A 12887-nucleotide genomic window follows, 5' to 3' on the forward strand; every position below is an offset into this window, starting at 1 on the left:
TGATTTCCCAGGGGTGTGCTTCTACCCTCTGTTGTAAAACTTCCTTCAAGTTATAGAAAATAAGTGAGCTTAGAGAATGCACTTCACCTGGCTGTGTGAGTAACCTCTGGGAGGGCAGCACTGGAAACGCAGTGCCAAACTGGCGAGGGGCTGTGGCATGGGGCTCGGGTGATGCTGAAAGGGTGGGAAGCTGGTCACAGACAGTCCTCAAAGGAAAACAAAAGCACTGAAGGCTAAATCATCCAGTAGCTTGGTGATGGCTGGAAAGGTCTATTTTCACCTGGTCCCTGACCTGCCATGCTGTTCCCAATCCCCATGAGTGGGCAGCAAAGTTCTCAGACAGAGGGAATAGCTTGGAACAGCAGAATTTGTAGGAATATATGAAAACAAGGCATTAATTAAAGCTTATACTTCCCTCAGGAATTTTTGAGGAAATAAAGGTGTTTTCTAGTATATTTGGCTGTTAAAATTCTGTTTATTATGGTGATCAGAGTGGAGTGTTTGTGGTCCTAACTCTTCCCTTACATCCCTAAAAGGCAGGAGCACAGAGAGCCAGGGATTTATGTTGTGGCAGACTGTGCTGACATGGGCTAAACGCCTCACCATGTGGTGGCCAGAAGCAAGGGCCTGAGGTCAGCACTTTGCGGTTCTTCTCCCTTGGCCGCAACACATCCTATGTAGTAAAATAGATAATTTACTGCATCCACATTATTTCATCTGGTTAATAAAAGTTTACATTATTTAGGCAGAGGTGTGGTGAAATTTAGCAATGAACTTCAAATGATGATTCAGGAGAAGCTCAGACTGGGTCCCAAATCCTTTCGTCACGGGTTTTAAGGTGCAGTCAGAGCGTGGGCTCATGTAAGGCTCCAGATCGTTCACGAGCAACAACGCTTCCAGGTGATGTAAGATCAAGTCCTGGGGTTATTCTGCAAGGTCTCTGGGGTGGTCCCAGAGCCTGCTTTTCACATGGTACACTTCAGGCTAATTTGGATATCTCCAGGGGGGATGTTTGGCAGTAAGAACATTAGCAAAGGAAATGACTAAATCTAGCAGAGGGAAATGAATAACCATGGTATGATGTAGCAGAAGATAGGTCTAGGTCACATCAAGGGAAAAAATATAAGCTAGCAGTTGTTATGAAACACTGCTATATTTCCAAAACCATTATTGTGCATAGGCTTTTAACATAATTCTACAGGAAATAATATTGTCTTCCACGTTCCTTTACAGTGAAGATTTTTAAACTTCCAGTTAAGTGGTTAATCCATGGGATCTCTTTTATGTGAGAAGTGTACAACTGTACTTGGACTTTTTAACTTAAGTTGTGGTATGCAAGGACTCAAAACTGGTGAAGGAGAAAGAAAGTACTTGTAACTCCTGCCACTGGTTCCTTATGAGAAACCAGAGCTAATCTCTGAGCATCATCCTGACCAGGCTGGTGGAGTCAGGCAAGCCTGCCTGATGACATCAAACACAGCCTTGCAAGCACATTTGAAAGGGATCCCTTTAAATATGGACAAGAGCTGGGGGGAAGCTGTACCCTCCCAGAAGGCAAAGGAGAAGCAGGCACATGGGTGCTGGGGAGCCCAGGCTCCCGGGGGAGGTGAGTGTTGCGGCCAGGCCCTGGGCTGGGAGGACAGGAGGCAGAAATAAAGCAGCTGGTGGATCTTTGGTTATCATAAAGATGAAAAGGTGGGACCTGCAGCATACCTGCAATAAGTAACTAATTATAATGATCACCATACATGCTTATAAGCTATTATTAATGATATCTTTTAATCATATTATAATGTTTTACCATTTCATAAGATCAACGTTGCAGAGACAACCAACGCTGCCTCACAATCTGGTTTTAAGACTGAATTAAACAGCTTGACATCTAGCGTGATCCAGCATTTTTGGTACCTTGAATGCTGTGCAAAATAGTATTGAAGGGCTGACATTATGCATGCATGAGTTTGGGAGTTGCAGTAGTCTCCTGGCACTGAGAATGAAAGTGAAGAGAAGTCTTGGTACAGACTGGTTCCTTCCAACAGGAAGGATAGTTAGTGAAAAGGTATTACAAATGGCCGAAATGAAAGAGTGTATGAAGAAAAAGGTCATTGATTTTGGATCAATTTTTGATCAGTTTTTCACCAATTTTTTTCTTTAACAGCCCATTTCTTTTCTTCTTCTTCTGGCCAAGCATGGCACTACAAGAAGTGCAAGACTGACAACAGTGATGGGTGCAAAGCTTACTCTCAGGCCCCGCTGAGCTTTTCCCTACGGCTTTCATCAGCGATATCCTGATTAGAATGTCATCAGCCCTGGGACAGGATTTTAACAGGGAACTTGGTTTTGTTAGGCTGAAAGCATTCAAGGAGAACTAACATCAGGTCATCAAACACCTTTGCTTTTGTTGTGGGAGATTTTCAGGGGTGAACTGTCAAGCAGTCTCTCATGCGGGAGTCTTTGGAAGAAAACAGCCTCAACCTCTGTTTCTTGCCGTGGGCAAATCTACAGTATCCACACCCGGGGCCTGTGGAGTGGCTGGGGGGGAGCGTAGTGGAAGAGGAGATAGAAAAATAAACAGCCCTTCACTGCTTTCATTTGTTCGTTTGATCAGAAACCAGATGTGCAAAGTTTCTTAGTTGGTCCTTCTGAGCATGGGAATCTGAAGCCTTCTCCTGATGTTGACTACGCTCTAGCTGCCCGCTACTCCTCGAAGTCACCAGCACAGGGAATATATGCTGATAACTTCAGTGACCCATTATAAAAAGGCTTATTGTTGAAATATTACAATCAAATGTTAAATTGACACCTCGCATCAGCCCACCATTATATCTCTTTTCCAATTCCTCTGCTGTCACGCCACTGATGTGATGAATTGCAGCCTGTCACATCACGTTACGTTACGCAGAACAAGCAGGACAAAACACATACCAACTGCCACGCAAATATGCGTTTGCCAACTCTTCCCAGTGCGTAGAAACGCAACCGGTGAATTCCCTATCAGAAAGCTAGAGGCTCGAGGATGGCTCTAGGGTGTGTGAGACAAACATGCCTCTGACACGCCGTGAACACAGAGACAGGCAGCCCTCAGCCAGCTATGGCAATTATGAAAGCACCTCCTGCTGTGATTATTTCTTCTCCTTTCAGGGGGAAAAAAAAAAAAAAAGCAAGCAGCAGCGGATTCTGTGGATTCTGATGTCACAAAGCAAAATATAAATACGCAATAATTAATGGAGCACTTGTCTTCAGGTTTGGCGCTAATTTTATGACTGGCCAGATTTTGGCTGTGTATGTGTAAATATAACACCCACTTATGTACACACACACGTGCATACTGTGCGATGTGTGAATATACATTATGTGGCTTTTAACTGCAGTCCTCTAGCCTACATGTGGGTCTTTTGAAGCTAATGGGAGATTTACCAGGGGCTTTTTCACAGAGCTGTAGGCAAGACTAGAATCCAGAACATATGGATATTATACTATAATGACATAGTGTAAATCATCTAGTTTGACCTACAGTGAATTAGAGGCCATTAAATTTCATCCAGGTACCCTACACCAAGCCAGAAAAACTTGTGTTTGACTAATGCATAAATTGTATTTGGCTAAAACCAATTTCCCAGAAAGGTATTCATTTAATCTCCATGCAAAGACACTTTCCATGCATCATTTTCTCTGATAGTTTGTTTCAACAGTTATTTTAACTATGTGTGCTTTTTATTTAATTTGACTTCAATCTATGGAGTCAGGGCTGAGAAGTCAAATTCCTACTTAAATTCCTAGCTGTGATGTCAGCAGATTCTCGAGTACTGACTTGCTTCTCTTTACTTCCATGCCATGCCATGGGCATCCCTTCGAGATCCTTTATGCTGAACTATTCTTTATTATGTAACCTCCTCACCCAAGGCATATCTCTGCAAATTGTTTTCACTTTTGTAACTTACTTCTTGGTATGTTGCCACAGAAAACAGCTCGTTTACTTGGTAATTAGCATCACCAATTCTCTATTGTCTGTGTGCATCAACTTTACGGAGGTTAGAGGGGTAAAATAGAAATATAGTGAAAAGTTCTGAGGTGAGAGACTTTGCAACAACCTAACCATTAGTAGAATAAATACAGATCAGATACAGGCATTTTCTTTCAGTTGCCAGAATTTGGAAATACTGTAGTATTTTTTAAACTGTTTACTTGTAAACTGGTCATAGTGTGTGGCTACAGATACTAAAAATTTAACTCCAAAAGCTCTTCCCATCGCTGATTTTCCCTTATTTTCTACTCAACACATAATTTAAAATCAAGGCAAAAAATGGTTAGTCTATGACTTCCAGGTAAGACTTTTTCATATTAAATAGGGCATAATTTTACTGCTGACAGATATTACAAAATACGAGGATCATTAAAATTAAAATATTAAGGAGAATATTGTCTTCATTTCAGGCATACACTGGTGCTTTTTAAATCAGGTTCTGTAGTGGGCAAGAACATGTCATGCTAAAGCGGGGAAAAAATTGAATGCCATGACTGTTCTAAAACTTTACGCAAAACTATAAATCTCTTTCAAGTGAAGGTACACAGATCTTTGTGTAGACCTCTGCAGCTAAGCAAACCAGCTAGTCTTTGATGTGCTTATAATTATTAGGGGCTAAGGATTATGTCTTTAGGCAAAGCTGTCTAGCAGTGGGAAGGTATAGATCAAAACTGACATCATAACACAAGCAAGTGGAGAGGTGAGATGAGGTGGAGCCAAAAATAGTTTGGCATTGCTATAGACCTCAAGTAACACAAACAACTCCACTTCTCAAAAAGAACACAAGGAGGGGAGCAATTAAAGCCTGTAAACTCTCGACAGAGCAAAATCCTCATGACTAGTTGCAAAATTAAAAATGTAATTAACAAAAAGCTAAGCGCTGGAATAAAGAAGATTCAGCAGATCCAGTTAGATGGGAACACACTGAGGTAGGTATGCCAGGCCATGAACTCAGAACTGCCGCACCAATAGGCTTCAATGCCATGAATGTTGGGTGCCACCAGCTCCTCTTGACCAGGGGACTCAAGCGGACTACATCAAGTAGAGCATCCCTCCAGACCAGACTCTGCATTTTATTTTATTTTATTTTGTAGAGGGCAGGAGTTCTGGTAATGCCAGGCCTACACACAAGCTTGTTACCACTAAAATCTTCATCCAAAGCCCTCTGAAGGCAGTGGAAATGTTTTCATTGTGTTTAGTGGGCTCTGTATCAAATGATGTGTGTGGCTTGATATGTGAAATAGAGTGTACACAAGAGAACAGTTAAATCATTTCAAATTACTATGGATCTTCAGAGACACTCATCTTGTGTGGCACAAAATTAAGAAAGTGCTTGTAGAAACTATTTTCTTGCCATGGGTTAACTGCCAATCATACTTAAAACCACTTTTCATTAAAAATCTTTTTCTGGCTCTCTGGGGAAAAAGTCACAAAGGATTTGATTCCAGAGGTTTTGACTGACTTAAACTAAAAATCCAAATAAATAAGTAACTAGGAGATCCAACACCTACGCTGAAGGGAGCAGAGATCAAAAAACTGTAGCATAAACATGTGTCCTGCAAGTATTTCCAGATCACAGTTTGTCTGTGCACTGGATAATACCTTTTAAGCATGCCATAAAAATGTTACAGAGTGAAATAAAAATCATGCCGTGAAACAAAAGGCTAAGATTCTCAGTTAACTTGAAACTTGATAGCAAGTGAAAGATGTATGTGCCTAAGAAGACCAGAAAATGAAGAAGGCTTTGCGATCAGCATCAGAGAGGGTACATGAGGATTAAGGAAGAATTCTATTGGTTGATAGATGAAAGGAGTCATTATAGATCAGCAGAGGAACAAATGTTATCAACTAACGTAATGCAAGGCCAGGAAGGTTACAAAAACAGGGGGACAATTCTAAACATGGCCTTGAAACATAAGCAGGCTTGCCAGGACTGTCAGGAATAGGGGAAAATCTGAGTAAAGTACAAGGGATTCAGAGGTAGCAGACTGAATGCAAGACCAGACTGGTAACTCGGGCACTGTATGGAAGACAAAACACTATAGCCTGTGTCATTATTCATTATTACAAACAACACATAAGCCATTCAATGTAAAATACTAACACAGAATTAAGAAGAAATGAATTTTCCACTTCAGGTTCCCAGTGATGAGGTTCCTTGCCAGTAAGGCGAAATATTCATTTTGAACGTCACTTTATGAATAGTGTGGGAATTTAGACCTCACTCTCTGTGAGAACTGGTAAGATTTTCTACCTCACTTGTAAAAAACATGAAATGTTTCCAGAAATGTTTTAAAATTTTATTTTAAGCTGAAAAACCTCAAGTGATTTCATGAAACATCGGTCCCATCTAACATTTCAGAACACAATTATCTCAACATCAGTGTTTTTAAGATTCCTCTGTTAGGTATGTTGCCTAAACATTAGTGTTAGTAATATTCTGAATTTTATTCTAAGTAGAAATACATGGTTTCCCAATTTGCCTTTCAACTATGCAGCAGTTATCTGTCTTGTCACAACATGAATCCCTTTTGGGTGAAAGCTATTGATTTGGAGGTTAAAATCATCTTGCTAGGCCTTAATGTAATTTGTTGGAAGTTGGCCTTGGGAAACTTTCTGACACTGACTACATATGCTCTTTGTTGGATATTTATTGAGCAATGATGTCTGAAAGGCTGAGTTCTTCACCTCCGTGATCATTATTAGTTATGGCATTTCTTAACAAGCTGTGCCACGTCAGTTCTTTGCAACTCAAGTTTTACATTAGCAATCTACAGTTCAGAGCACTGAACAAACACACTCTTCTACCGTGGATGACAATACTGTTCCAGAAGCATGTATGTAAGGTTACACCCATAAACAGAATTTAATAGTTATCTACAAATACTGTCAATATTGAATAAATTCCTTTCTGTTTATAATCAAGTGAAATGAGGAGCACAACGTAAGTATTAGGCAAGGCTAAATGAGAACTCCCTGACCTCATTAAGGATCTCCTACAGATATAATTCAACAGAAAATCTTTGGCGGAGGAAAGCACAATATCTGTGGCCACTAGTCTGTTGATCAAATGGGAGTTGGGAAAAAGGAGGCAGCTAATGCAGTCTTTGAGGTGTGCAGTACCATTACTTCAATCTTCTCATGCCTCCAGATGCATTTTCACAGGCTGCCAAATGTAAAATCTCATGAGAATTATTTTCTTTAGAAGATTTTAATCAGTTGAACAAAATACCTGATTATGCCAAAACCGTATCAGGCAAAAGTAGCAAGATCACTTGACACTTCATCTTGCTTAGCAATATTCTCACCAAAATATTATGCTCTGAAGGTCTAGAGGTGGTTTTACCACATGGACTCAGATGTTCTTAGCTTTGAGGGTGGTTTCTTCAAAACAGTGTGTAACAAACCGCAATCAGGTGAGGAACTGAGAAGAGTGAAAATCCAGAAAATTTTAAAATAATCCATCTTTTTTTAGTTTTATCTTGACACAAATCTTTATATAATGTATGTGAGGAATCTACCAATGATTATAGAACTCTGGATGACATCTATAAATTTCAGCTGAAATTATATTGTCATTCTGCATTATTTGTAGGAGCTTGAAACTTTTCCAGAAGTCTGAGTTTGAAATATATTATGCTTGAAGTAAGCCCGGTACACAGAAATATCTTGACAAATTAAATATATCTGGGGCAAGATGGAGCATCGTCAAGGGCTTGGGAATCAGCCAGGAACACTGACTCATGGTATTTTTAAGTAGTGTTGAGCTGAGTTTTGGGGACAGGTTAGCTCAGGAAATACCATCAGATGTTGATATACGAGAACAGTTCACATACGTACTGTTTATATATATTACAGTGTAATGTATATAAATGAAATATATTGTAGAGGACAGATATTATCTAGGGAGGAGTTCAGTATAACATGGGATCCATAGCACTGATCGCACCTTGTTCCCTCCGTTTGTTTAGGTTGCTGCCTTCTTGTAGAAGCCTGAAGCGGGCGCTCAAGAAATTTGGGGGTTGATCTGGGAGGTGTGACCACTGGTGAACTGAGTGAAAGCCCCAGAAAGCAGGGACTAGATGAAGAGGACTAGTCTTATGAGGTGGTTAGGGGACAGAGACTTGTTTGAAATTCCATTTTAAAGCTTCTGTCTCTGACATGAGTTTATCTCCCCTCTCTCAAAATGTTAGATAAATATAATAATTTACATAGAAAGTGTTTATTATCTTTTGTTTCCACTGGGTCCACAAAGTTCATGCCTCGTGACACCTTTTTTGCTAACTACGGTTTGTGAAACAAAAACATCATCAAGAAAAGACACTGGAAACAAAACCTGTGGCTGAGATTTTATGTGTTTAAGGTGAGATTCAATCTGCAGTGAAACAAACTCATGGGAGATTCCTGTTTATTTTCATATAAAACGAATTGGATGCAAATTCATTACTGTTTATAAGATGAATCTCAGTGACAGTTTGTCCCAGGGGCATTGAAAAGTAGTTTAAATGATTCTGATAGTTAATTATTCAGCAAATGAGAGCCCTTTAAAGACTTTATCATATAAAATGACTTTAATAATTTATGCTTATGGGGCATTACAGACATCATTGCTCTGAAGGAGGGGAAGACTGTGTGCCTGCACATGTATAACCATAGTGTAATAACACTTGCATCTGATATGCAAGACAGTTGCGATCACATCAAGTTTCTTCCCTATCCCGCTCTTTGCATATACGTCTGTAACACTATATAAAAGTTCTCAGTGAACTTAAAAATAGCCTAAATTCCAAATTCTAGTAATAGCATTAGATTACAAGGAATTAAATGAAGACAAAAATTAAGGCTTCCATTTTCTGGATTAAGCGTAAGAGAATAGATAATGATCAGTATCTTAGTTATATTAGTTGCACAGGACAACTACCTAAGAGGAGAAGAGAAAGCAAGGGAGATGTAACTGGGTACTTTAAAGAGTGCCCAGTGATAGGTGTCTGAAAAAAGGTTAGTTTTGGCAATTCTAGCAGTGAAAGGGCTTGCCCAAGGGCCCAGTTGTGGTGCAAAAATGGCTCAAAGGGACTGAAGCTTGAAAACGAAAGACTCTGAAGAAAAGAGTTCAGGATATTCCCTGTTGGATTTCCACTCTGCTGGAAAAGGCAGGAGGTAACAATGTATTGCAGAGCCTTGAAAGTAACGGGTTTATACAATATATAGAAACACCCCAATAAATAGACATACTGCCTCTCTACTTTTCCTTGTATTTGAATGGCATTTACTTGTGTGCTCTGAGTAAACGCTGAGATGTACAGCTCTAAGAGTCCGATGTTACCCGAGATCTCAAAAGTTTTGTGACTCCTGCTGGGTTTTAATCATATTCTATTTCTTGGCATGGGACAAGGACGAAAAGTCAGTGATTTCCTCTAATACTAAAGATGCAGGAGAATAAACAACACAAAACCGTGCATATTTTGTACAAACATTTCATGTTGTTTATTTCCCCTCTGACTACTTCCTTTCTGCTGGAGGCCAGCTGCCTAGTTGGAGACCCTTCTGCTTGGTTTGTGCCATAGGCCCGAAGTCAGAATGGTCTACATGTTTCATACATCTCTTCATGACAATCCAGAGGAAACACAGGGAGAAAGTGACTAAGGTATGAGTCCTCCTGCCTGAAAAGTTGTGAGTGCTTGAACCCTGTAATTCTAACCCTGTAATTTTTGCATCAGTACTCTTTATCTAATGGCAAGAATCCTTCTGCACACAAAGCTTTTACTTTAAAGCCAGGATCTCAGCCATTTACATCAGTAAATGTTTCATCCAAATGCTGCCAAATCATTCACTATGTGGCTACAGCTACTGGTGCAGTGTGCACAAACAAATATTTAAAGGTGAATGAGACTTCCATACCTGGTCTTTAATGCAGGTAAGAACACAGATTTTCCCAATTCAGTCCCTTACCCCCTGCATTCAGTTCAGTTTGCACAGTCTGAACTTTTCTATATTGCCATAGTGTAAATCTTGTCTGCTTTGTAGCTATTGAATTCACACAATCCTCACATGGGTACCAAAAGGCAAAGCTATGTTGTTTTTATAAGCCTTCCTCTTTTTATAAGCCTCCCTCTTTAGTTATGAATAAAAATACCGTCTCACTTTCAAAGAAAACAATACAATCAAAAAAATACCCCCCACCCCACACACAAACATAACATGGTGTTGTACAGGACAAGTATTGATTAAAACAAAAAGGGCTTTTTAAACACCAGTAATTCTTACCAGTTCTAGAAGTTATTGATTCTGCATCAATGTCATTAGCCTTTTTCTTTGCCACTTCAGCTAGTGCCAATTCACCCTTATCTAGTGCAAGGTAATGGATGTCCTTTGGAAATAAAAGAGAGGGGAAAAAAGATTAATCTAAAATGAATCTCATAGGAGTAACAAAAGGGATTTTGAATGAAAGAGGCTTTTATTATTTAGATCACAAACACAGATGGAACTGATGAACCTACCATTACATTTTAATTCCCTCCCAATGCAAATTTATTATCTTGCTTGTGCTGCTGAATACAGCAATGAATAAAACACTGACCAATCACACCCTGATAAAAGTGAAGCTATTGACTCGGTGTATGAAAGAAACCAATCTGTCTGCTTTTAAGGTAACTTCTGTTGGTGCAACAGGAATTAAAAGAAGGTTGATAGGTGTCTCTGTGTAAATGAGATCTGGAGTACTCAACTCTTCTAACTGACAGCCCCTATTTGAAGTGTCTAAAAGTTTCCCCCTAGTACATGAATTCTGGGGAAAAGCTCCTCTGGGAGTAGTTTTTGTTTGGGAGTTTTCATGTTACACTTATTGTTCTTTGAGTAAGGTGATGGTGGTCTTCCTTGTGCTAGAGGTAATGAGAGCAGCAATGGTTGCTAAATGATTTTTACACCCACACAGGTGACGTGATTCATGTGTCACTCTTGGACCACAAGGAGCTTTCCAAAAATGTTGTCTAGCATGACTAGTTGCCAATACTTTGGATCTAGTCCTTAACCCAGGGTTAAAAATCAGATGGCTGCAGCAGAAGTGTATCATTACAAACTGAATTGCAAGGCTTTTTATTGTGTACTAACCTTTGAGGTGAAAACCACCTGTACTACATACAACACAATTTGTGGGAGAATATATTCCCACTGACAAATTATAGTCACACTGCTCTTGGTTTTGGCCCTTGAAGCCAAGTCTCATCCTTGACCATTAATAAAGAGTCAATTAACCCCCTTGTCCTTTGGCATCACGGCCAGAGGTTGCTCTGTGCATGAACTGAGACAGATGAAGTGAGAGAAACCCTAGAACAGTCAGCAAAGGTGGGTTTTTTCCCCACTCCTTTGCTTAAGATGCCATTTGGTATCCAAAGATCTAAGTAATTCCTGATCATTGTTCCACAATCTATCTCCATGCAGGAATTTAAAGGAAAAATGAGTATTCGCTGGAAACAGTGACCTCTGCATACCATAAAAGCAACTACATTCTCACTAGTGCAGACAATTTCAGGTGAAACTGTCCTCAGCGTGAGTTTACAGCGACCTTCACCAATATGGCAGAAACTCTTAGAGGAAAAAGTGACCTTGCTGGAGAAAGAGAAGCTATATGAAAACAGTGACAGCGATAGCATTAGGAGAAGAAAGAAACTGCTTTTATTATCCCCCTAATAATAATAACAACAATAAAAATAAGAAGCAAACTGAGAGCGTTAGGGAAACTGGGTCTGATTACACTGGAAAACCTGGGAGTGACTTGCAGGATCCCAGCATTGCGCAGGAGACAGCAACATTTTGTAATTACAAACACAGGTATGACTTGAAAAAAAAAAACAACACTTAAAAGTATCTTAAAAAGAAAGTGTCTTGGAGCAAAGTAATGAGTCACGAACTTGTTGCGAACTCTGTACTTCCTCTCTTTGTAGGTCTAACATGGCTGTCAGGAGAAAAGGGCCTGAGTAGCAAGGTATGATTTCTCTGAAGATTAAACTGTAGATATTGTCAGCTTATTTAGATAACAATAGAAAACCTAAGGGCTCTCGAACAAGTCTGGACTTACAAAGATTTGACTACATAGGCAGATTGTGCTCGCTAATTTAAAACACATTCTGACTATGCCTGATGATTGCCTTTACATAGTTTAAACTACCAGAACTATTGTACACTTCAATGCAATTTTAAATAATAAACGTGGGGAGAGGACGGAAACAACTGCAGAAAGCAACAAAGTTCTTCCAGTTAAGAGTTCGTGCATGCTGTATCAAACCATCTGTTACTTTCAGACCTTGCTTTTGCCCCTTTTCTGTTTTGAGTAAAGAAATGTAAAGATGCTACATATTCACTGCTAACTAACAGGGGCTTTGTAAGAAACAAGGATGTAGCAGGAGGCTGGTAAGTGGCTTTCTTTGTGGTGCCTCAAATTGCTGTCATAAAGAATCTATTATTATTTTTTTAAAGAAGCTCTTGTCTCTAAACAAGCTTTAGTAAGGAAAGATTACAGATATAAAAACATCCTAATTAGACAATTTCAGATCATCTAGGTGTTCCTTGCTCAAATCAGTCAGGAAAATTTGATTTTTCTAAGAATTTAACACTCTCTGATTAAACCAGAAAACAAATAAAAGAGGAAGAAGAAACATGGGATTACAGTGTGCCTTAAAGAATGACAGAAAAAAATTTAAATAATTAAATTAGCAGAACATTCATTACAGATTTTTTTCACACAATTATCTAAGAATTTATCAGTCCAAAGATCACATCTCTCTCAAAGACAATGGTGATGATAAAAACAATTTCCAGCTGCTTATCTGGGGTTTGCTGAAAGGGCTGTATTTTATCATTTAACAGT

The 12887-nt window shown here is 39.4% G+C and overlaps 1 protein-coding gene across 1 annotated transcript in view; it reads right to left on the minus strand.

Annotated features, from left to right (window-relative positions):
• Positions 1 to 12887, minus strand: part of WDPCP (WD repeat containing planar cell polarity effector) — a gene marked incomplete at both ends in the record, with an annotated part of 99543 nt that overhangs the window by 24101 nt on the left and 62555 nt on the right. Inside the window, 1 exon segment of the mRNA XM_084261670.1 lies at positions 10289 to 10391. Within this exon segment, the coding sequence (XP_084117796.1) occupies positions 10289 to 10391 (103 nt within the window).

Source organism: Gallinula chloropus, assembly GCF_964237585.1.
Source record: "Gallinula chloropus genome assembly, chromosome: 3".
In the NCBI taxonomy this organism is placed as follows: Eukaryota; Metazoa; Chordata; class Aves; order Gruiformes; family Rallidae; genus Gallinula; species Gallinula chloropus.